Source organism: Podarcis vaucheri (genome assembly GCF_965113315.1).
Source record: "Podarcis vaucheri genome assembly, chromosome: 16".
In the NCBI taxonomy this organism is placed as follows: Eukaryota; Metazoa; Chordata; class Lepidosauria; order Squamata; family Lacertidae; genus Podarcis; species Podarcis vaucheri.
Window position 1 is genome coordinate 29,283,313 of NC_138754.1, and position 26,421 is coordinate 29,309,733.

Below are 26,421 nucleotides of genomic sequence, written 5' to 3' on the forward strand. Positions count from 1 at the left end.
GCATTTCTTATTAATTCTGTCATTTTGGCTAGTGCAAGGTACCCACACAACTTTAAATTGCCATTCATTTTTCTTGGTATTAACTCATTTCCCAGTATTCCGCTATTAACATTACAGCTGATGTTGTCACGTCCGTAACAACAACAATGCAAAGTTACAACACAGCCAGAACAGCTTTGAGTCATTTGCGGGTGCATGCTTGTTTTGTTTTCATATTATCATAATTATCATAGTCTAAGACGGCTGGATGGCATCTTGTACGCCTCCTTCCGGCAACTTCTGCAGCCAAGCTGGTCCCAAATGTATTGCTCTGCTTTCCTTTGGACCACACCAGCAAGGCCCAGACGGGGAGCTTGTTGTCTGGGCAGCCCAAGACCTCCAGACACACTGCCCAGTCTTGTCCCCCGGGGAGGTCGCTTCAGCAAAAACAATACAGGAGGCAACAGTTATGAGGCACAGGTCTTTGCAGCCCCAGCAGGCGCTGTGATTCTCCAGTTCCCCAAGGAGCACTCCACCGTCTCTCAAGACGGACGAATGCCAGCAACAACAGCGAAAGAAACACAGCACAATTGGGCAAAGCTAAAAGTCATACCCATCCAGAAGCAAAGGGAAGCTGGAATGCCAAACTCAGAGTTTGGGTTCTGTATAAATACCACACTTCACAAGATGAAGGAAAGATGGGTGCTATACAGATTATCACCAGAACTCAAGAACGCTCAATCCATGATCAAACTCCCATCATCACCATCTTGTGGGTTAATGGGGGGGGGCCTAAACTAGGGCATCTTACTACTTGGGTTTATAGGATCTGTGGTCACTCGTCTCCATGTTTGTAACTTAGGGTGCTAACAGTACAGAAACTTGAAATTCAAACTATAAGTGTCTTGTGTCAAACAAGAATGGTGCGTGCATGTTTAAAGCTTCTGTTTAACATCATGTGTGAACCAGGCCAGTGTCTAAAACCATCTCTGTTCTCCATAGCCTCTAACTTCTGCACCCTGCCACTCCTTCATTTGTCTGACAAATGTAAATGAAAGGGCTTGTCCTTTTTGGCACAATTGTTGTACAATGGCTACCTACTAGTAGGCACTTTGTACATAATAACTATTATTTAAGTCATCTCTCATCTTAAAGAAATACATAGAAGTGGTCAGGGGCCCTGTTGAGTGACAGCTCTTCACTTCATCAAATCTGGCCCTCTTTGAAAGAAGTATGAACACCACTGCTCTAAATACAGGAAGGCACCAAGTTTAATCTCCAGCATCTCCAGTTAAGACGATCTCAGGAAGCAGGAGTACAAAGAGAGATACTCTGCTTGAGACAATGGAAAGTCACCATCAGAGTTGATGGATTAGATCAGGCATCCCCAACCTTCAGCCCTCCAGATGTTTTGGACTACAATTCCCATCATCCATGACCACCGGTCCTGTTAGCTAGGGATCATGGGAGTTGTAGGTCAAAACATCTGGAGGGCCTGAATTAGATGAACTCATTGTGTAATTCATTTTAAGGCAACCTCCTTATGTGCCATTCTCAAAATGATTTTACTGCATTTATTAACCACCCTGTGTGCTCTGGGGTTAATTCAAGAACCAAGGGGGGGGAATAAAATAAAAATCCTAAAACACAAGGAACACAGCACTAAACCAGCTAAAAGGGGTCTAATAAACCTAAGCAGCAATAAACAACTTTTAGTCATTTCCAAGAGTAAATTCAGAGGCTAAACTATGAGATTTTAAAGTTCTTGGAGAATAAAAATGCCTTTGTTTGCAAACAAAAGGTCACTGACAAAGGCACCAGGAGAACCTCTCTGGGAAGGGCATTCCATAAACAGGGTGCCACTACTAAGAAGGCCCTTTATAGCAACCTGCCATACCTACATTCGTTGCTGCACCCATAAGCTAGGTTTAAGCTGCCATTCAGGTCCTAGCTTTCATATCTCAGTTTCTAACACTGCTCGGTTGGTGAGGGTACTCAGCACAGAGCCACCGTAGATTAGCTCATAGAACAGGCAGGTACATATGGGAAGAGACAGTCTTTCAGATACTGTGGCCCCATATCAATGAAGAGCCTCAAAAGTCAAAAACAGCAGTTCGAACTGGGCCCAGAAAGGAACAAGTAGCCGGTGAAGTTAATGGGAGTTCTAGCAAAACTTCAATGGGGCATCTACATTTTGCATTCTAGATTTTGAACTAACAACCAAAATACAAAACCGTTATGATGCACCAGCACATTTGAGAATGGTACGCAAATGTTATTTTAAAGTGCAGTTTGTCCTGGAGAAATACTCAGGAAGCAGAGCCCAGTTCCAGCTGTCACTTTGATGCACTTCTGCAAGGAAAGCAATTTAAGCATGCATGTGCAGCCCTCCATGGAAGCACATGCATGGACTCTGTACGTACTCTGGAATTCACACCCAAGTGAAAAATATAAAGTGGAATGCGTCCCAAAGACTTGTTGCAACACCAAATAAATGCACAAAATGCTGTGTCAGTTAATCATCCCAGGGCTTCAGATCAAGAAGCCAGCTCACATTTTTAGGATGAAGGAGCTGCTCTCTTTTTCAGGGCTGCTGCATCTCAGGACTGGCCATATAATCTTATTCACATATTCAATCTCTCCCCTCTAGCATGTAGAGCAAAGAACAAACATTTACACGATGTAATTGCTGGCCTACCACAAACACCTCATTACATTCAGAAACTATTGGTTTTGGGTTTCTAGCACAGAAGCCAGCTAAGTATTACTTTTGTTTGAAACAAGACTACTTTTTTAAAGGAAAGAACAGCCACAGTCCTTTGCTAAGTATCTGACAATGCAAGCATTTTGATGTGATGGGACACGTTGTTAGCAACACAGCCAATTGTTAAGCGTTATTCCACAATGAAGTTTATACATGATGAGCATGAACAATGTGAAGACCGTTTGTCTCAAAGAAATCTTTAGTAGTTCAACATATGTTCTACATGTGACCAGGTCCTATATTCAACCTTTCCCAACTTGGTGCCCTCCGGATGTTTGCACTGAACCTCCCATCAGTTTCAGCAGCACATCGTGCTGGCTTGGACTGGTGCAGGTTGTAGTCCAAAACATCTGGAGGGGACCAAGTTGGGGGTGGTTAAATATGCATATGCACACACACACACACATAAGTCCCGCTGAATTCAACAGGCCGTGGCTGTATACAAAGACCACAGGGCAAAGGCTTGGAAGTACTGATCTTCCAAAAAAGAATTTGAAGGTCCACCCTAAGGTGACAGAACTACATGACCAGAAGGCAGCCTTTGCCAAGCCTCTTATACAGTTCCAAAAGTAAGCACTTCCAGGTCATTACCCACATTATTTAAACTAGTGTAGTGTTCATCAACATCAGGACCCCAGATGTTCGACTACAAGTCCCATCAACCCCAGCTGGTTAAGTCAATGGCCAGGGACAATGGGAGCTGTAGTGTTATGGTTAATAGTGTTGAGCAATGACCTGGGAGGCCAGGGTTTGAATTCCCACTCAGCCATGAAGTTCACTGGGTCATGTCGGACCAGTTCCTGTCTCGCAGCCTAGCCAACTCACAGAGTTGTTGCGATGACAAAATAAGTAGGGAAGAATCACCACCCTGAGATCCTTGGAGGAAAAAGTGGCATATTCATGTATTAAATAAGCAAGAGTACATCTGCGAATTGACCTAGAGTTTGCCATGAAAAGGACTACACACAGGGCAAGGAATATGTTTATGTTCTCAGCTGTCCTGATCCACAATCAAGAATAGACAACAAAATTCATGTCCATCCCTTCACATCTGAGAAAACACCTGAGGAATCCCAACCGTGAAAAACAGTCACCACCTTTCCACTCAAATGGTGAAAAAGAACTTATCAAACACAGCTTCTAATCCAGGAGTAACCAGAAAAAACAGACCAAAGCTGTTACCATTGACAACAGAGACAAATGTAAGGTCCTACACTTTGGCAGGAAGAACTAGCTACACAAATATAAGATGGGGGACACCATGTGAAAAGGATCTAGGGGTCTTAGTAGACCACAAGCTTAACATGAGTCAATAGTGTGATGCAGCATGAACAGAAGTATAGTGTCTTGATCAAGGGAAGTAACAGTCCCACTCTATTCTGCCTTGGTCAGGCCACACCTAGAATACTGTGTCTAGTTCTGGGTGGCACAATTCAAGGATACTGACAAGCTGCAACGTGTACAGAGGAGGGCAACCAAGATGATCAAGGGTCTGGAAACTATAAGGTAAACCCTTATGAGGAACAGAAGATGTAGCTGGGTATGTTCAGCCTGGAAATGAAGAGACTGAGGGGAGATATGATAGCCATCTTCAAATATCTAAAAGGCTGTCACATGGAAGATGGAGCAAGCTTGTTTTCTCCGGCTCTTGAGGGTAGGACCCAAACCAATGGATTTGAGTTCCAAGAAAGGAGATTCATACTAAACATCAGGAAAAACTATCTGACAGTGAGAGATGTTCAACAGTGGAACAGACATCCTTGAAAGGTTGTGGACTCTCCTTCCTTGGAGGTTTTTAAGCAAAGGTTGGATGGTCATCTGTCATGTATGATCTAGTTGAGATTCCTACATTGCAGGAAACTGGACTAGATGATCCTTTCCAGCTCTACAATTCTGTGATTCTTTGAGACATCCCTAGATCCCAACCCCTTGACCACTGTTCTTTTTAGGTTTGCACAGTAACCACTTACAGTCTGTTCGTGCCTCTACTGCTTGAGATCAAAACATGCACTGCAATGCAGCCACTGCAGAACCAACAGGAGATTAAAAGGAAAGCAGAGAGCTGGATGCTTCAAGCAAGCCCTCCAGCGTTTCACAGATGAGAACTAGGATAGGCTTTTATCACTGCAGTCATCATGCCAGAAAGGACTCCTAAGACCCTGTCCCCTCGCCCCTATTGTTCACTGCCAGTGGTGTACCACACTTCCTTTATGTTCACGCTGATAAATCTCTGGAATGAGTTCTACCAATTTTGAAGCTGGGCGAGTGCATGTTCTTATGCCAGAAAATGTGACTGTCCCTACAGTAGGACATTAACAGTTAGCAGCTGCAGTATGAGAAACTGCAGAAGGCTGTAGACCAGGGGTTGTCAATTTTTTTGGAACAGTGGGCACATTTCGAATTTTGAGGGAGTGCTGCAGGTTGCCAAAGGGGCATGACAAAATTCAACAGAGCTGCCTCCCATGGGGAGCGGAGGCATGGTATAACACAAAATTAGACAATACAGCCATAGTGAAGCTTTTCCCATAACTGTATGTTCATACCGTAAAAGGCTTAGCCTATTGTATTTCTGCCTGCCATGCAGCCACTAAAGGCACAAGAAACCTGTTCCCTCCCCCATGCCAACACTAGATCAAAGTCTGGGCTGCCCCACTAAAAACATATAGATTTTGAAGCAGCGTTCAAAATTAGCCAAGCGTCAGGCGCATTTTGTACCTGGCTATCAGTCACTGTCTCCACCATCCGGAGGTGCGTGCCTGCGGATCCTTGGATCTTGACTGTTTTAACACACTAGCAACGCATGCTGTAGAATTCTACAGTGGTACCTCTGGTTACGAACTTAATTCGTTCCGGAAGTCCGTTCTTAAGCTGAAACTTATCCTGGGGTGCACTAATGGGGCCTCCCGCAGCTGCAGCGCCGCCGGCATGCAACTTCCGTTTGCATCCTGGGGCAAAGTTCGCAACCAGGAGCAGCTACTTCCGGGTTAGTGGAGCTCGTAACCTGAAGCACTCGTAACCAGAGGTACCACTGTATCAGTTATATTTTATCTGCACAATCAGAATGAATTTCAGGTCACACTGCAAAATATGACTTTTGAGGTGTCTGGTCCAAAAACGGCAACCAGGCATTCTGTTTTTGGCAATGGTAACCCTGATTAAAGGAACAATTTGGCACCAAGCTTATATATCTGAGTTTGTGACACTGATAGTGCTCACGCTCATGCGCTTACTTGAATGAAGGAAACAGGGCAAGTTGAAGTGTAAGCATTGGCTGAACCACTTCAAACTTTCCAAGCAAATCCTTCAGCAGAGGAAAAGCTTCCAAATCCTAATAGCACGACTATTAAGCAACCATATTAAGTTAAAACTACTGGACAAGTCTGAGGGAGTTAGTATAACCATGAAAGCTTCTCACATCTTTGGGCTGGATTTCCAACAGCTACCATGTCATATTTGGCAACTGATGGGATAAGCCCAAGGCGTATGGATTCATAGCAGAGGCTTTTCAGAAGCCCTCACATGTCGGCAAGTTGGGGTTTTTTTTATGAAAGACATCTTGACAGTATAGCAAGCTGTGTCAAGCAAAACGTCAAGCCTGCATTGTGAGAGTCAAGGGCTTGCTTAAAGAGTCTCAGGCAGATTTGAGTTCTTCCAACTTAAAAAAAAAAAACTAACCAAAATGGCATAAGAGAAGTTCCTCAAAGAGTTTTCTGCACCAATTTTAATGAAATGCATCAAGGCTTTCAAGATTTCCTTTAAGAAAAATATATGATGCATGGAAATAAAATGGCTGGGGTGCAAATACCTATGGGATGCCTTCCGTGCACTCAGCAGAATGATCAGGGGAGCCCTTTCCACAAAGTCCACTCCTCCCTGCACCACAAATGTCACTCCTGAAGTTTGGAGAATCTTTTGAAGCAGGTGTGGAGAGACCTTTGGGCCTGCAGATGCTGCTGAACTACAACTCCCATCATCCCTGGTCACTGGCTATGCTTGCTGAGGCTTATGGGAGCTGTAATTCAGCAACATCCACAGGGTCACACCTGCTTTGGATCAACCGCCTCAATAACATAAGAGTCCTGCTTGATCATCATTTATAAAGGCACCTAAAAAAATTAAGCAGCGTGGCAGGAAGTACAACACAAAACAGTCCCTGCCCACAGGCTTGCATTGTAATAGACACAATACAACAGCAGGAGAGGAAGAGAGGGGGAAGCAACCAAATGCAAACCAAACTTCTCCTCCTAGTCTACTATCCTGCTGGCCACAGTAGCCAATCAGACGTATCTGAGAAGCCCACCAGCAGGGCTTGAATGCAACAGCCTCCCCACCAACTAGCATTCTGGTCAACAGCTGCAATCGGACCCACCTTCCAGGTATCTGCCTGTTTATCTATTCTACTCTGCTGTTCCAAAATCTAACTACCGTATTTTTCGCTCTATAAGACGCACCAGACCACAAGACTGGTGGTTTTGGAGGGTGAAAACAAGAAAAAAAATATTCTGAATCTCAGAAGCCAGAACAGCAAGAGGGATCGCTGCGCAGTGAAAGCAGCAATCCCTCTTGCTGTTCTGGCTTCTGGGATAGCTGTGCAGCCTGCATTCGCTCCATAAGATGCACACACATTCCCCCTTACTTTTTAGGAGGGAAAAAGTGAGTCTTATAGAGCAAAAAATATGGTACATACTGCATAAAATACTTTGCCCTGAATCTATTGTACCAATTTAGTTTATTAGTGGATCCTGTGTCCTACTGCTAGAATGTAATATGCAGAACACACTGGGCATCAAAAAGAAAAGCATGGCACAAAATTATAAAATTCAAAAGCTGTAAACACCATTTGGTTAGGTTATCTGACCCTATCAACAATCCGTCCACATCGAACACTCACCTGAAAGAAGTCTTGCCAGAGCTAGTCTTGCACCTGCAGGTTGAAATGTAAAAGAAAACTTACAAAAGAATAGGAGACTTAAATGTACCAATATCAGAGAGGTCAACTGCCCCTTAAAAAAAATGAAATATGGATGGAGGCATGAAGCTAAGCTACTTCAACAAGGTACACATGCCTGCTAAAGCATAGAGTCAAATGTCTTTCATGAGCACAATGCAGACCTTCCAAAGGAAAGGTCATGTTGGAAAGAGAGAGTAGGCATATTCAACTAACCACCACCACACAACTCAACAATGCACTCTGACAATTACCTGCATTAGTACATTACTAGCCTCATTCACACATTGCTGTAAGCCACCTTTAATAGTTTACCATGAGCAGACCAATTTTGCTCACTTTGCTCCTTCCCACAACTGGGAAGAGATCCACAATTCCTGGCTTATTGTTATGTCTCATCAGTTTATGCTTTGCCCAGACAAACCATGATCAGTAAGCCAAGAGCAAACCTTGGCTACAGATCATGGTTTGTTTGGAACAACAGAATCCATGATCCCAAGTCAGACAAAATGCTCGATCAGGGATTGTGATTTGTTTCCCCCCACATGCTAGTGAGCAGCAGCAAAGTCGGGGAGAGCAGCATGTTCACACGAAGCCATTAACCATGGTTTACAGTGATGTGCAAACTGGGCTGTTGTTTTAGCAACATTTCAAGTCCCACATCAGTGCCAGTGTTAGAAACTCAGATATATAAGCTAGGCACCAGATACCACCTTAAACCTAAGTCATGGTCACCACCACGGAATGTCTGTTCTCCAGGGGGTTGGACTAATGACCCTTGGGGTCCAATGCTACAATTCCACGATTCTATGATTGTGCAATCTCAACTACATTGTTTGACGTAGCTTGCTCTTACAACAATTCACTTGTCTCAGTATGCAAGAAGGAGAAACACACACAGCGGAAATGGTATTAATTATGGACTAAGGCAGAGGTTTTTAAGCTGTGGTTGCCAACCTGGTACCCAGCAATCTCCACATGGTCACAACTGGACCTGTGCCAGTACCCAAACATGCCTGGTGAATTTTGAACACTGATCAGCGCTACATGTTGGGCACCATTGGGTCTATATCTATATGTACCCTTTTGCCCAACATGCCTTTGAAAAGACTATTGGCTGGGCCATGTTCTCAAATAAACAAGCAAACACCTGGTTGGTTCCAGGTGAAGTGGTGGTGTAACACAGTGGGTGAGAGCATCCTGCTTCCCAGGATAACATCAGGAAAACCTCAGCAACATATGGAGGAAACCGCTTTTCCCAACTGGAATTCAGAAGTATATTGCCTTTTATGTTCCAACATGGCCAATAGCCATTGCTCTCCAGTGCTGCTTTCCCCCAACCAATAAACCCACTAAATGTAAGCTACTTTTTTTTTTAGCCCTCACATCTGCATCACAGGGATAATATTGTTCTATCTTAAATAGCTGTTGCGAGGATTGCTGAGAAACACTTGGAACATTTGGAGTCCACAATATGCGCACACCTTAAATATGCTTACATGCTAACAAGTGGCACCGAAAAAACAGATCCAAGTCTCTACATCCCGGCAGGTTGCACTTCAAGCACTTTAAAGGCAGACAATCTATGTCTTATTGCACCCTTTTCATCTGCTCTTAAGTGTGCATGACGAAACTCAAAACATATTATTTGAAAAATTAAGGCTATGCTGGTAATCCTTCTGACAGTATAAAGTAGTATCTTCAAAGAAATTTAAGAGGAGAACACAGAGAACATTTGTAGGAGTCCCAGACACTGGATAGCAAGACTCTTTGATCGGCTGTACTGGGACGGGGGCGGGGGGAGATGATGCTCAGATTGGGTGAAGGGGACTGTTGTACTAAGTCGATCTTGCCAAATCGTGTCCTCGGAGCAGCATTCAACCTCTGCAGCTGTGCACCGTACAAGACACTGCATAAATAAGAGTTCTAATACAGGTCAGCTACAGAATGGTTGGCTAGGCTCCAACACTCATAATTTATGTTTATGGAGAAAGTTATGTTTTATGTTCATACAGAATAAGGAACAACACAGACAGTGTTGCAGATACGGCACCCTTTTGTTACTGGTTGGAATACTTTGGGACCAGACAATTATGCAAGATCGTGCTTTGCTTCTGCAAGTTTCCTTACGCAATTTCACTGTATTAGTTGCTTTAAAATAAACAGTGATGTTACCACCTTAGGAAAAAAATGTTTCTAATCATCCACAGGGTTAGAACCAGAGAAAAATGAGCTGAAAGCAGGATGATATAAGTAAATTTTTCCTCCTCTGGCATCCCCCATAATAAGCCTCTCATGAGGATCAGGGGCCTTGCTGAATGACTGCAATGTGGCACAAATGGTGATTGAATCATGTGGAGGCAACATCGGTGGTCAGACATTGTCGGCTAATGTCACTTCTAATAGTGCCCTTCAGCACAATTATCTCTGGATCTTCAATATTTAGCAGTTTTCCAAACCTTTTGAGTTCTCCGACCCCTTGATGAGCTTATAAAGTTATCATTGACCCCAACACAATTTTTTAGAAAAGGAAAATAAAGTCAAGAAATATCATCAATCACCATTACTAAGAAGCATTAAGATACTGGGCATACTTTTGTATTATGGAAGCATCTTATTAAACGCAGAGGTTTCTCATTGGCAAGAGTTGTATACTCTGTACATGCCCTTTATTTCTGAGGCCCATGGCCCCTCATTATGTATTTTTCACTGTAGCTCACAAACTTTTTTGCCCCCCTCATATTTCACGGGTGCCCTTTCCACCCATAAGAATTTTATTCACTCCCTTAACAGCCCAACCACTGAGGGGAGGAGGTCAATATTGAGCGCTCTGGTTGAGTAGGAAGGAATCAGAAATATCCTGCCCGTCTAGCCCCGCACTATCCCAAAAAATAGTGCCGTTTAGAGGAAAAGCAAGTGGAAAGCAGCATGATGGAAGCATATAAAATCATGTGTTGTATGGAGAAAGTGGGGGGAATGCACTTTTTCACATAACACTGGAACAGAGCAGAGTCTGTATGCATCCCAGGCTCTGCTCAGCGTTCCCTTTCACGAGTCGCGTGCGTGCGGCACTTGCAGGCTTTTACCCGAGGAGGGAGGAGGGCAGCCCGTCACTGATGGGTTGCCCTTCTCCCTCCTCAGGGAAAGTCCCCAAGAGTCGCACACACGCTCCGCGTGGCTCTTGGGGGCTTTTGCGGAAGGGGCAGAGTGTGACTAAGCCAGAAGCTAGAACAGCGAGAGGGAGCGCTGTGCAGCGATCCCTCTCACTGTTCTGGCTTCTGGAATAGCTGCGCAGCCTGCATTCGCTCCATAAGACACACACACATTTCCCCTTACTTTTTAGGAGGGAAAAAGTACGTCTTATAGAGTGAAAAATACGGTACTTCTTCACACAGCTTATGGTTAGACAAGTTCATGGAGGATAATTCTACCTCCGTTGTCAGAGGTAAGCTTTTGGGTACCAGATGCTGGTATCTGCAAGTGGGGAGAGTTGCTGTTGCACTCAGGTCCTGCTTTCAGGCTTCCCACAGACACCTGTCTGGCCATGGTGAGAACAGGATGCTGACTAGATGGTCCACTGGCCCGAACCAGCAGACTCTTTTTAGATTTTAAACAACTGACGCACCCATATCAGCTGGAGGAAATCCTGAATGGGGCTTATTTCGTGAGGGCAGTTTGAGGAGCAGAGCCCCAAGCAATTTGAAGAGCTGCAAGTGAACTTGGGTCTGCCCCAGCTTCACCTTTATCCTTGCAAGTCTCTGGTTCCCAAACTGAGCATTTGCAATTTTGCCCTTTGTTCAGAAGAGGCCAGATGCTGTGCCAGTAAGATCAACACAATAAGCTAAAGAAATGTGTCATTTTGGCTGAACATCAGGATTGGCAAGAACATTTTTTAAGTGGGTGAACCGAATCCCTGGTTCTAAATTCCTCGGGCCTCCCCCTCTGCTGAAGATGTGGTGCGTTCAAAAACAAAGAGACCTTTTTAAAAATGCTGAAAAGAGGGGTATATTTTCCAAGCACCTCATGTTCTTCCAAAATATGAAGGAAAGCAAGAAAACCCAAATGCCTAAAGAGAGCTGCAGATTACACAATGCAGAAATCTGGCTCAAATACTTCTCTTCCTTCCAAAATATTGGGGGCAGTTCAGTAAATGAACTACTTACTTTGCATGGCAGAAGAACTATTACCTCATGATGGCAAGTAAACAAGGAAAAAGTCCTAAGCAAAGTGCTAGCACAAGAAAAAGTCAAACGAGCGCAAACTACTAACACTACCTATGAAGGACTCAGAATAGGTTTGACTTTAAAGCTATTGGTTTCACACCTATGTAAAATGGATCAATTAACTAAATTAGAGTGGGATTTCTCTGATAAGCAGCCCTATTATTAAACATATTCTAATAATATGATTGTGCTGATGTTCAGAATACGTATATATGTGCAGTACAAATTCAGACTCATGGAAGCTCCAGTGGTACATATGCCCTGCCTCAACATAATACATTGGATGGAAGTGGTCACACCAGACACATTAGATATTCTGTAGTATTAATTTCCACCCATTTCTGTACTGTAAGTTCAAAATCAGCTGAATAGACCATCCTGCCACTAATGCAGCTGAATGGACCATCCTGCCACTAATCCTGTCACTAATGCAGACACGTTGCTCATAAGAAAATGAAACACATACACAGATATACCAACGCTAAGCAGACATTGTACCTCTTATTGCTCAGATGACCAACCCTCTGCCATCCCTCCTCCTATACACCACTGTGCAACCTGCCTTCTGTTTTGCTCCCCTTCCTCATCCTAACATCATGCAGATCCAGTATTGTGATGCAGTGCTATAAATCCTCCAACAGGGACTGCATGATGACAGCCTTACATTTAGATAAATATATATATGAATATACTTGGACTCTGTGATATTAAAGAGCATAATAGCCTGAAGTATAGAAGGCATGTTACCCATTGGATCACATCGTTGCTTTGAATGAGCCTAGGATATTTGGTATGTTTAATGGCTTACTGGTCTACTTAAGTTTATACCTTATTTAATAAATATTCATATTGGTATTTTAAAACAGTTGTGCATACAATGCTCTCCTACATTGCTTTATCAATGAAAGTAGTAAACACCAGCATGGACCATTTATAGACACAACCACTGAGCCTAATGAACTATCCTTTGCAGATACGATAAGAACAACTTTACATGCACTGATATAAACATTGCCAAAAGAACATTCCACCACTGAAAGTCTCCTACTATTCAAAATAGACTAGCTCAGCCATCCCAAACTTGTTGCCCTCCAGATGTTTTGGGCTTCAGTTCCCATCAGTCTCAGTCAGCACAGCTAGGCAGGCAGGCAGGTGATGGAAATTACAGTCCAAAGCACCAGGAGAGAACCAGGGTGAGAGCGCCTCAGCTAGATTATGCACATTTGCCGTAACGTGAATCAAACCGCGTACATTTTATAGGCTTTTTTCATTAATTAAATAAATGGAGTTGCTGACCCTTAAAAACTGTTGATGCTCAGCGGAAATCAAGGAGCTTCAACTTCACTTGCAGACTCAGCGCTGGGGGAACGGGGGACGACAAAAATAACATGCATGATCTCAGCCAAGTTTTCTTGCTCTTGCAGGCTATCCAAGATTGGAGAAACCCAGATTCCAATAATAATAAAAGCTGCAAAATATTCACATGCTCCCCTACCCAGGCATGCTGCTACTGTTCAAGCACAGAGGAAGTTTAGGTCCGGCATTCATCATCTTTGGTTTCAGCTCAGGGGTGGGGAACCCCAAGTCTAAGGGTGGCCCTCCAGACCTATGTGGCCCTCAGAACACTCTCCAGGCTACATCCCTTGCTGCCCTGCTTTGCCACTGAATGTTTTTGCCAGGCTGGAATACCTCGTTGATCATGCCTCTTGCTTGCCTATATGGAGGATGGAGTGGTGGATGATTATGCAGAAACCATCTACCATGCAGAGATCAATGGCACATTCTTTGCTCCACCCATTTCCCCCTCTAGCCATGCCCAGCACTGGCATGTGGCCCCAAGGTTGCCCAAATGGGAACGCAGATCCCAACCTGAAAAAGTTTCCCACCTCTGCTCTACCGGATTATATCACTTTGTAGCCAAATGTGCTTGGCACTAGGAGCAAAGCCAGCTCCGTTATAGACTAAAATAAGCAAAAAGGATGGTGTGTGCCTTCTTCTATCACTACTTGAGAGAATGAGGGGAAATGATGCCAAGTTAAGACGTGCCTCCTGGGCCAATCAAGATTCGCAGTGTGGGTGGTCAGGACAAAGCTGCCCAGGCAGCCGTCCAAGTCTGCTCAGCCAGGGCCCATTTCGCACTTGGAACACAACAGCCAATACACTCAGGACCACTTCACAGGGAGCAGCTCTTTGACATCTATGACGAATCATTTAATTACATTTGCACAGAACCTCTCACAATGCGGCTGAGGCTCGCTGCAATCCTTCACTGGCATTTGCTTAGATGTTTCTTAGGAAGCGGGTTTATACTGAATCAGACCACTTGCCTGTCTAGCTCACTTGTCTTCAGCTGCTGGGCCACAGCCTGATCCAAGTTGGATTGCAACAGGAACACTATCCCCACGCAAATACACGGGGAGAGCCATATTCGAAATTCCCCAAGCACGTTTTGCGACTGGCATGGGTCCAATTGCAACCATATTTTAAAGAGCAAATCTCAAAGCCGTTTACATTAAAACATCAAATAATGCAACCCAGAATAAAACCAATTCAAACTTCAAGGGAAACGTTTCAGATCCTTCTCTAAGTGATCCTTCTCTTTCGTCTTTCAGAGTCATCAACCTTGCATCCAGAGATCTCCACATGGTTGCCATTGGACCCATGCCAGTTTCAAAACATGCCTGGCACCTGGCTAATTTTGAACACTGCCATGTGGAGATCTCTGGATGCCCAGCTGGCAACAGACATCTCCATCTGTCTGACCCCTCCAGCTTTCTTAAGCAGGTAGCAGAAGAGCCTATCTTTTGAATTTATTTCCCATCGTTTGCTCCAAGGAATACATGGTTCAGCTAATCCCTACAACGACTCTGTGAGGTAGGTTAAGAGGCTGCAACTGGCCCAAGATCAAACAGTGAGCTTCATGACTAAGGACGGATTTGAACGCTGATCTCCCTGGTCCTAGTCCGACACTCTAACCACTACACCACCCTGCCTTCCTAGAGTACTTCCGCTATATAAATCAAGTAGGTAAATAAATATGAAGAAAGCAACGTGTCACTTAGAGAAAGAGCTGAAATATTTTCCTTGAAGCTTGAATTTGCTTTATTCTGGATTCACAAATTTACATCTTTTGCCACATGTAGAAACTGGTTGGGTACTTCTGCTATGCTGTCGCATCATATCAGGCAATGGGATAAAGTTTAATAAGATTCTAATGTACAAAAAAAAAAGTGCAACAGAAGCAAAAAAAAATGTTGCCAAAAATAGTATTAAATGTTCTTTTCCTTTCAATTCAGGATTCAGCACCAGCTACTGGAACCTAAAAAGATTCTGTAATTAGCTGACACAAAATTCTTCATGTCTCTGTTCGATGAGCTACTTTTAGTAGACGGCTATGTGGCTTCTCCAGAAAATAAAGAATTGAATCAGGAACTTTTCCAGTGCGCTAAATCTCATTTGGCATGTAGAATAATTATGTGTACTTTAACTAACTATACCATCTACCCCACTTTAGAAAGAGGCGGGGCTGCATTCATAATCAGTAATGAACAACAGCAAATCTTATTATCACGTTCCTCATCGTTGTCCACCTTCATCTGCGCTGAAGCAAGTGAAATTAGCAGCTTCGGTTTCTGGTTAGTGTACAGTGCACCATGTTTTGTTGATGCATCCAAATACATTGAGCTACAACTTCCCTGGAGACAGCGACTTGGGATCTTTGTTTCTGGGCAAACTATGGCTTGAGCAAGTCAAGGTTTACACATCTGGCTGCATCACCAAACTATGGTTTGCTGCTAACCAGAACCAGGAGGAAGGAGCATGTGAGCCCAAACCTCCAAACCAGTCTAGAATAACGTCTGTATGGAGTCAAGATAATTAGTGCATATGATTTCTAAGGGAAGTCACCTGGAATTAAGATAGTTACCATTTTGAAACCGCCCAATTTGAATGATATTGCAACCATTCATGATAAACAGAGCACGGGGGGGGGGGATTTTGCTGATGTTGAAGCCATGGTCATGTGGTCCACAGGCCCAAGATAGAGTGGGGAAAGAAGATGGAATAGGAGAGGAAGAAGCAGACATTCAAAAAAAGACTCTTTTAGATGCTAGTATCAAGTTGCAGTAAGGGCCTGCTGGGAACAAGGAGCTTAGCAATGGCTGATTCCTAATCTTGGGGAAAAACCAAGACCTGGCTGTTACCCAAGACTGTCTCCAGCCCCAGGCAAAACAGACTGGTTCCTTTGTAGGTGGGAAACAGGAATCAATAGATCTGATGGAGTCCTTTATATTAGGAAGAAGGGGGGATTTAATTTCAGGTGGTAGGCTGGGCAAAAAGTTAACAGAAGCCAAATTGAATTGCTTTACCTATCAGTTGGCGGGAACATCCCCACAGGGAATAAAGTCACATCTTCAGGTGATAGAAGATCCTCTTCTTCCAGTTTAGAATCCCACCGCTTCAAAGCTAAATTTGGCATTTTCCAAAGTCCCACAAAATGGGAAAGTAGGATGTTACTGTATTTTTTGCTCTATAAGACTCACCTTTTCCCTCCTAAAAAGTAAGGGGAAATGTGTGTGCGTCTTGTGGAGCGAATGCAGGCTGCGCAGCTATCCCAGAAGCCAGAACAGCAAGAGGGATCGTTGCTTTCGTTGCGCAGCAATCCCTCTTGCTGTTCTGGCTTCTGAGATTCAGAATATATTTTTTCTTGTTTTCCTCCTCCAAAAACTTTCCTCTTCTTGTGGTCTGGTGCATTTTATAGAGCGAAAAATATGGTATTCTCCAAGGGAGCCTTCCCTTCCATAGCTAGGCAAAGCTAGCCCAATTTGGCTTCTACTGACTTTCCTTTCCCTACATACAACAGCTAATCTGTTGGTAGAGTATGAGAAGCTCAGGTTCGTGGTGGGGACGAGCCCCACATTGGGCGAAAGATTCCTGCCTTGCAGGGGATTGAACTACTTCCAGCTTTACAATTCTACGACTATTAACATTCTTCAAATAAGTGAAAGTAGCCGGTTTTGGAAAGGCACTTTATTCAAACAGGCCAAATTCAAATAAACAGTTTAAAATAGCTCTTTTAAAATAAACAATACTGGATGGTAGAAGACAAGTTTAGATAATTTAAAAGGATGAGGAGGAAAGCCACTACTCCAAGAATCCACATATTTGCTGCCAGCTCTCCAGAAGTAAATGCCCCCCTAACCTCTTGCACCCCACAGATTCTACCCCACAGGTCTCACCTGCTTTAAAAAATGTAGAGGATATAAAAAGCAGCAGTAGAAAATCATATTGATGCTTCAACATCTAAATTTATGACACAAATGACAGACAGCCCTGACCATCTCCCAATCCTTCTGGACACCCCAGAACCTGCAGGAGATTGGTTGCAACCACACATAAGAGATGGCCAATAAAACAAGTCAGTGTTTGAGGTGCCCCTGCATATCTTACACTGTACAAATCCATTAAAGGGGAATCAAAGTATATCCTGGTTAATGAGAAAACAAGATTCAAATCAATTTTTAATTATACCAGCAGTGGTAAGCCTCATAGTTAATGTTGATTAGCCGAGACACAAGATTTTAACAATATTAAATTTTCTCCAGGTAACCTTGATTATTCCATCTTGTGGGTAGAAGCTATTAAGAAACTTTGGTTAAGAGCCTGCTAAAAATGCCCAGTGACCCTACATAACAGTCTGCTGGTCTTGCTGACTGTTGATAAGATTAATATTCTAAAAAGCTAGCCTGTGTTAAATCCTCACTGAACAATAACGTGTTTCTGAAAAATATTAAAGCATTACAATTGCCCTGAGCTGCAATAATCTGAATCAAAGTTCTACACAATCCAACTGCGTTGCAGGGGGTAGGATTAGATGACCCTCAGGATTCCTCCCTATGTTGAAATTCTATGATAAAATAGGACTTGCCGTGATCATTTCAGGCTTTCAATCAAACTTTTTAGTGTTCTCAAGCCATATTACTCTTACAACGGGAACCTTCAACAAGGAAACGGTAGGCTTCTCTCTTATAGAAACTAGCTAAAATCAATGTCAATTAGTGTAAGAAATGGAGGTCACCCTCAAAATACACCAATAAAATTCTTGTGGCACCTTTAAAGACTAGAATATACACTGTGGCATGTTTTCATGGACCAGAGAGATCACTGGATCAGACACAGGAAAATTGCAAAGCTCTCTTAAATAAAGAGAGACCACTGTTCAATACTGCCTCCTCCACACTGATTGTCAACAGCTTTCCAAAGCTTCAGAAAGAAGAAGTATTGGATTGACCCTGCACCTTTCAGCAGACAGAGTATGTGCCCCACCACAGGGTTATCTTCGGCTGGCAGAGACAAATAGACATGGATAAAACCATATTCTAAACAGCAAGGCTAAAAGGCTGCAAAATACACAAGAGCCATTTGAGGCCTAGCTTACCGTATTTTTCGCTCTATAACACGCACCTGACCATAACACGCACATCGTTTTTTGAGGAGGAAAACAAGGAAAAAAACATTCTGAATGAAACAGTGGATGTATCATTTTTGTGCTTCATGCTGTGGCCACAGACATGTGATCTGATGGTGAATTTGGAGTGACCCAATGCAAAAATCCTGAGAATCCATGTGGATCCATGCTTTGTAACCACGTTTTTGCACCATTGCAGCCCCAGGCAACAGTGGGTACGTGATTTTGGGGGGGGCAGGCTGTAGCCATGGACATGCTATGTGCTCTGATGGTGAATTTGGGGTGACCCAATGCAAAGATCCTGAGGATCCATGTGGATCCATGCTTTGTAACCACATTTTAAATGGGGAGGGAAGGAAAAACACAGAGGGGAAAAGGAGCACGAGAGGGGTGTGCAGAGAAGCAGCTGGCTAAGAAGGCAGGAGAGGGATATAACGGGAGGGAGGAAAGGAAGGCAAAAGTTTTCCCCCACCCAAGCACCCAAGCCAGCCAGCTCTCTCTCTCTCTCTCTCTCTCTCCCACCTGCATGTTTTCAGCAGCACCGGAGCACAGAGAGGAAGGAACGACACTGCTTTCCCCTCTGCTTGCCTGGAGGGGAGGGGCTTTCCCTGCTCTTTGTTCCGTTTGAGCAAACACAGTAACAAACAGAAGCAGGTGGGCAGTAAGACCCTGAGGCAGAATGCAGGAAAGCAGCAGCTTCCTCTTTTCAGGTTTCCCTTCTCCTAGACGCGCGATTTGATTTTTGCCTGATTTTTCGGCTCCAGGGACCACACATTCGCTCAATAACACGCACAGACATTTCCCCTTCCTTTTTAGGAGAAAAAATCTGCGTGTTATAGAGAGAAAAATACGGTATATATTTGAGTTTCTAACACTACACCCGATTGGCATGGACAGGACTGGTCAGTTTCTCTGCTGCTATCACACATGTAAGCAGTGATGTTTGAGTGCTTATGTTTAAAACTATGTAATAAAATGATGTCATGATGAACAATGGTTGGCCTCAATCCACACGGCAGGAGCAAGGTGTACATGCAAGCCTAGACATGCAAACACTAGACAAACATACAGCCAGTAATATTGGTTTTTATAGCATCCATCACCTGACTTAGGGGAAGGGCTGTAGATTCAGTGGTGGAGCACATGCTTTTTGTGTATAAGGTCACAGGCGCACGCCCTGGCATCTCATAAGAACCTGAGAGGAGGCTGCCGGATCAGGCCCATGGCCCATCGAGTCCAGCATCCTGTTCTCACAATAACTAACCAGATGGCTGTGGGAAACCTGCAAACACAAGAGCACTCTCTCCTCCTGCCATGTCCAGCAACTGGTATTCAGGAGCATTACTGCCTCTGACCATGGAGGCAGAGGGCAACCAGTGTTAGAAACTTAGATATACAAGCTGGGCGCCAAATGGCTCTTTAAACCAGGGTTACAGTCAGAACAGGATGTCTAGTTGCCATTTGGGGGCCAGGCCACTCAAAAGTAATATTTTTCAATACAATTACAGTGGTACCTCAGGTTAAGTACTTAATTCGTTCCGGAGGTCCGTACTTAACCTGAAACTGTTCTTAACCTGAAGTATCACTTTAGCTAATGGGGCCTCCTGCTGCTGCTGCTGCTGCGCTGCCGGAGCACAATTTCTGTTCTCATCCTGAAGCAAAGTTCTTAACCTGAAGCACTATTTCTGGGTTAGTGGAGTCTGTAACCTGAAGCGTATGTAACCCGAGGTACCACTGTATTTGGTTCCTGAAATTCATTCTGATTGTGTAGATATAATGGATAGAAATCCACAGGATGTGTTGCAAATGTGGGGGGGGGGAGTTCCAAGGAACTGCAGGCATGCACCTCCAGATGATAGAGACATCAGGCACCATCCTTGGTCACTTGGTCGCAAGTGGCTGGTATAGGTAAAGGGACCCCTGACCATTAGGTCCAGTTGCAGCCGACTCTGGGGCTGCGGCACTCATCTCGCTTTATTGGCCGAGGGAGCCGGCGTACAGCTTCCGTGTCATGTGGCCAGCATGACTAAGCCACTTCTGGCGAACCAAAGCAGCGCACAGAAACGCCGTTTACCTTCCCGCTGGAGAGGTACCTATTTATCTACTTGCACTTTGACGTGCTTTCGAACTGCTAGGTTGGCAGGAGCAGGGATTGAGCAACAGGAGCTCACCCCGTCGCAGGGATTCAAACCGCCGACCTTCTGATCAGCAAGCCCTAGGCTCTGTGGTTTAGATCACAGCGCCACCTACGTCCCAAGTGGCTGGTAGCCAGGTGGAAAATGTGCATGGCAAATTTCAAGCACAGAGGGTAGCCATTGTGATTAGTAGTTTGGGGGGGGGGGTTGCAGGGAGATTCTGAACCACTAGTGCCAGTCCATATAGGCCAGTGTTTCCCAAACTTTTTTGGGCAACGGCACACCTGTTTACTGAAAAAAAATCTCGCGGCACACCACCATTAAAGCCCCGCCCCGTGACGTCAGCGCGCAGCGTCACGCCGGGAGGGACGCACGAAAGTGAAAGTTTTTCCCCTCCCCCTTGCCGGGGAACCTCCAAGCTTTGGGGGTGGGAGGAGGCAGCAGAGCGAGGGACTGAGGGACGGCGGCGGCTGTTGTGGTGGTGGCGGCGATAGCGGGCGGAGGAGGGGGCGGCGGCGGGGCTTGAGGAGCCGTCGCCGGGAGTTGCTGCTGCTGTTGTTGCTGCTGCTGCCCGGACATGCCGGCCTCCTCCTCCTCCGCTGTCTGTTGCTCCTCCCTTTTGCACGCGCTGCCCCGCCGCTCGGCACCACCACCGCGGAGCCACCCCCGGCTCGACGCGGATCCTCGCCGCCGCCGCCTCTCACCGCCCGACTCGCCCGCCTCCCTCCCACGGCACACCAGCCAACGTCTCACGGCACAGTAGTGTGCCGCGGAACACCAGTTGGGAAATGCTGAGCTAGACAATGGCTTGCCTCAATAAAAGGCATCTTCCTACAGGGATAAGGAGAAAGGGGAACCTGGATTAAGCCTGCATATCCAAAGCAAGCAAGCAGTACTGTCAGCACTGCCATTTCCAAAGCATGAGCGATGTGCACGCAGCTCCATTTGTATAAGAGGAACTCCTACAACTAAACGGTAGCTGCTGAATGTGGGGATCCCGCATTCGTAGCCATCAAGTCAAATGGAGACCCACGCACGCAAGTCTGTTCTGTACGTCTGGTCCCTTTGCATGACAGGGGAGAATAAGAAGGGCACCAATCCCAGAGGGAGTAAATATAAACATATAGTAATATGGGAACGAGACTAGCACAGATTTACTGAAAAGCTAAAAGGGATTACTTGACTGGCAGAAACAGAGTCACAGGATACAAGTTCAGGCCTAAGCCTCATGCTGCATAGCGATTATTACATTCAGAAAGATTTGAGAACAGCATTACGCCCTACATAGTAGCCATAATGGGAACATAAAGCAAGACAGAAACCTTAATATTGTCCTTTAATTTAAAAAAAATTATTCACGCTAGAAAAATTATTCTCTCTAGAAAATCCCAAAAGAAATCTGAATTTAAGGGGAGGAAGTGTTCTAATTACATGGCCTTCAGTAATTGCCCCTTGGTTTTCCAAATATTTTGGAATATAGCTTACTTCTAAGCACCTTTGTAGCACTTTCCTGCATCTTCGGCCTCATTACACCAAGCGAGGGAAGTCCTCCTGCTTCTCTAATTATATAGTTTTAAATGTTATCTCAAAGGCACTTCCTGAAGGAAGTACTAGGAGCAAGACGAACAGTCTTGATCTATCCCTTAGGGCTGGCAAGCTCCAAGCTGTAGGTCACTGAAATGGAGAGCCAGTCGCTGGGAACAGCTCAGCAAAGCTCAACTAGCTGGGCAGAAGGTCAGTATTTTAAAAATTATGTTTGTGGCAGTGAAGTCTCAACTTGCAGCACAGCGCATGAGCTAAGAAGGAAGAACAGAGAAAGGTGGGAGATGGGGCACGCCTCTGCTATTATCCTCATCATCGTCTGTTTATTAGTATGCCACTTTTCCACAATGGTGCACAAAGTGGCTCACAACATACCAAATGAACCATAATAACTGTAACAATTAAAATGCATATTAAGAAAAATTAGAAACAATCATAATGTCAGTAGGTACAGAAAGTAGGTACGGGGGAGAGAATAATCTCCAATAAAGAAATAAAATGGCAGCACACAAAATGGGGAATGGGGTTGCTATTCCCAGCAGCTCACCACAATTAACTTGCAAACATTGTGGTAGCCTTATCTCCCAGCTCTCACCTGGGTCTCCCTCTCTCAATCACTTCCCAATTTCTCACCTCCCTACTGTCATCAAATATATGAGCACAAAAGAGGGCAGTGTGAGAGAAAGTGCCCCTGGTCACAGTGTTCGAAACTCCCATTGTTCCAGGCGCATATTGCAACAGGGAATTTCATTAGCGTGAGCAGTTTCTGAGATCAGGGCGCAATACTGCGCCTAAGATTTCAGATTAAAACTGCACAGTGGAAGGAAAGGGCCTTCTGTGTCTCCACTTCCAGCTACTCTCTGAAGACTGTAGAAGAGACCCTCTTAAGAATATTAGGGGGGGTGGGCAGGGGAAGGACTAGACCATGTGAAAAATGAACATAATATTTTAGCTGAGTTTCATTCATTTTCAGCTTTGTATTCTTATAAAAAGCAGGCCTAAAGATTCCATTGCTGCACCCATAACCTAGGTTTAAGGTGCCATTTAGCTCCTAGCTATCATATCTCTGTTTCTAACACTGCCTGTTCACTATTTTTAAATCACCCTTCTAGTGATATCTTATTGCTTCTCACCTCCACACCTCAGCAGATCTGCTTCCCTTCCTTGGCTCACAGGTAAATTCCACATTTGTAAGTACAGTGGTACCTCTGGTTGCGAACGGGATCCGTTCCGGAGCCCCATTCGCAACCTGAAAGGAACGCAACCTGCAAGGAACGCAACCTGCTTCTGCGCATGCGTGTGACATCATTTTGCGCATCTGCGCATGCACGAGCAGCAAAACCCAGAAGTAACCCTTTCCGGTACTTCCGGGTTGCCACGGGACGCAACTTGAAAAGACTTAACCTGAAGGAAACGTAACAAGAGGTATGACTGTTATGCAAACTCAAGAATCTTGGCTCAAACTATACACCATGCACACAATGTTAGAAACTGAGATATGAAAGCTAGCAGCTCAATGGCACCTTAAACCTAAGTTATAGGAGCAACAACAGAATGTCTAGGCACACTTTTTTTTATAACAAGAATACAGAGTTGAAAATGAATGAACTGCAGCTAAAATATTTTCACACAGTCTAGTTCTTCTCCTGCCCACCCCCTGTAATATTCTCAAGAGGGTCCCTTCTCCAGTCTTCATAGAGTAGCTGGAAGTGGCGGGGGGGCAGAAAAAGGCTCTCCTTTCCATCCACTCTGCAGTTTTAATCTGAAAACTTAGGCGCAGTACTGTGCCCAGAGCTCAGAAACTGCGCACGCTAATGAAATTCCGTCGCAAAATGTGCCTAGAACAATGTGAGTTTCGAACACTGCCTGCATGAAGCCCCTACCTGTGATGAGCTGGTAAACAAACCAGGAAGGAGATAACTTCGTGTTATGCCCATAAAACAGGATGCTAGCCAGCTTTAAAGAATTGTTTGTTGTTGGCTTACAAATCCTGGTTTGTCGAGGTAAAAAAAAGCCACAATCCTGGGCTTAAGCCATAACACTAAGCTATTATCTTCTTGGTTTGTTTTTCACTCACTTGAGCAAAGGGAGAAGCAAAGCAAAAACACTGGGCTATGTACTGGCGTGTGGGCCATGCACAGTATGGTTTGCTAAGTCAAGGTTCTTCACATACCATGACCTGCAACACAGCCAAAGAGTAGCTGCTGACTGCCTTCTCCCAGCCACTGAGCAACAGAACAGGAAACCAAAGTTCTTACCAAGCAGCTCCTGCTCTTCCTCAAAAGCCTGTGTTTTTGAGAGGAACTTGGCTGCATCTGTGTTTGGCAAATAAAAAGTCTTGGGGGGGAGGAGGACCTGGAATGGACATTTTTTTGATGAAGGGAAAGAAGGGGGTACATTCTGTACCTGGGGCTGTAAATACGTATCAGGGCTCAGCTCAGGAACAGAATTCTGGATGGAATGAAAAGGGACAATTTAAGCAGGCAAGCAGGGAGAGATTTGTTTTTTTAGATGCGGGGAGAAAATGTCCTCTTGAAAGGAGCTGCTAGTAAGGGGGTGGATGTGAAATAGCAGATTTTGGGGGAATCATTCAGGCAAAGGAGGAGTAAAGTAAAACTTAATTTCAAGGTGGGACGCGGGTGGCGCTGTGGGTTAAACCACAGAGCCTAGGACTTGCCGATCGGAAGGTCGGCGGTTCAAATCCCCGTGACAGGGTGAGCTCCCGTTGCTCAGCCCTTGCTCCTGCCAACCTAGCAGTTCGAAAGCACGTCGAAGTGCAAGTAGATAAATAGGTACTGCTCCGGCAGGAAGGTAAACGGCGTTTCCGTGCGCTGCTCTGGTTCGCCAGAAGCGGCTTAGTCATGCTGGCCACATGACCTGGAAGCTGTACACCGGCTCCCTTGGTCAGGGGTCCCTTTACCTTTTCCTTAATTTCAAGGTACTGAAGCTCAGGCCCATATGGAGCATAGGAAGCTGCCTTAAGACTGAGTATGTCAAGCTCAGTATTGTCTACACTGGCTGGCAGCAGCACTTCAGGGGTTTCAGACAAGGTTCTCTCCCAACACTATCTGGAGATGCCACTGTGGATTGAACTTGGGACCTTCTGCATGCAAATTCAAGGCTTTGCCACTGGCCCTTGGCCATGCTTATGGAAATTTAAACATTGCCATGGCGTTCCCGGGAGAAACTTGCTGATGTACACCCGCAACATCATTGTTCTGGGGCTCAGGATGAGATCCCACAAAGTGCTGCCATACTTGCTCAAGACGGCATGTTAATTATGATTACCCTACCCTTCACTCCCTTGTTAATAGTTAGTTCCTGTATGGAAGGCACTCCATGGAAGGCACTCCTGTCCTCCTCATCTCACTTTGCTCTCTGGGAAGCAGCATCCTAAAAGGTGCACATGGTTTCAAGGAAAAAAGGATGTGAGCTATCAGCTGGCGACAGATAAGAAAGTGGAGCATGGAAGACAGAACCACCCACCACAAGGACTAGAGTAGTTCTGTGGTGTTAGGTAACAGAATGGGGCCTCTGCACCCCAGTCCTTGTTGAGCCACTGCTAGTCAAGAGTTCTGGGCTAGAAGAATTAATGGGCTGACTCAGTGTGGTTGAATCAGCTATGCTGAAAACCAAAAACTTGCAAAGCACACACAAGGGAGGCCAGCACACCTTGTGGCACAGAACAAAACAAAAAAACTAGAATAACTGCAAACCTTGGTTTGGAGCACAATGAAAAGGGAGGCTTGCACTAGTGTTATTTGCTTGGAGCCTGACTTAAGCAAGGGCCACCAATGTGTGAAAAAATGGACCGCAGTGTAACCCAGTAGGGAAAGCTCAATTCTTACACTACAGTGATACCTGAGAGAGCATGTCGGTGCTCTTGATTCTACAAAATGGAACACTGAAGTCATTCATAAACAAGTTAGTTGCAAATCAACAACTGGGTAACAATCAAGTTTTGAAGAGGCTGGACAATTTGTTTTTGAACAGCATGATGTGGCAATAATACAGGAGTCCTGCTTCAATGTGACAGCAGAGCAACACAACCCATTTTATACAGTGGCCAGATGCAGTATTTTTGCCATGCTGTGGAACTAAAGGCTTTAAATTAGGGAAAGGGAATGCATGGTCCTCTAGATTTCATCATTGGACTCCAGCAGCCCTATGTAGCATAGCCAATGGACAGCATCTGAAGGACAATAGGTTCCCCTTCCCTGCTTTCAACAGAACCATACAGAGAATACATACAAACCCCTCAACTTCATCATATGCAGGACCTTAGCCTTCACTTAAAATGGCAACCTAAAAAAACTATGAGCATTCACCAGTAACAAAAAAAGGTGGCACTCTTCATTTTAATA

General features: G+C 44.8%; 1 protein-coding gene across 5 annotated transcripts in view; it reads right to left on the reverse strand.

The window, feature by feature from the left end:
• Positions 1 to 26,421, reverse strand: part of DGCR2 (DiGeorge syndrome critical region gene 2) — a 64,861-nt gene that overhangs the window by 34,648 nt on the left and 3,792 nt on the right. For 3 of the 5 annotated variants that reach the window (XM_082203269.1, XM_082203267.1, XM_082203266.1), the window contains exon 2: positions 7,635 to 7,667. The exons of the other annotated variants lie outside the window; for them this stretch is intronic. In XM_082203269.1, coding sequence (XP_082059395.1) covers positions 7,635 to 7,667 — 33 coding nt within the window. The remainder of the gene's footprint in view (positions 1 to 7,634; positions 7,668 to 26,421) is intronic. 5 annotated transcript variants of the gene reach the window in all.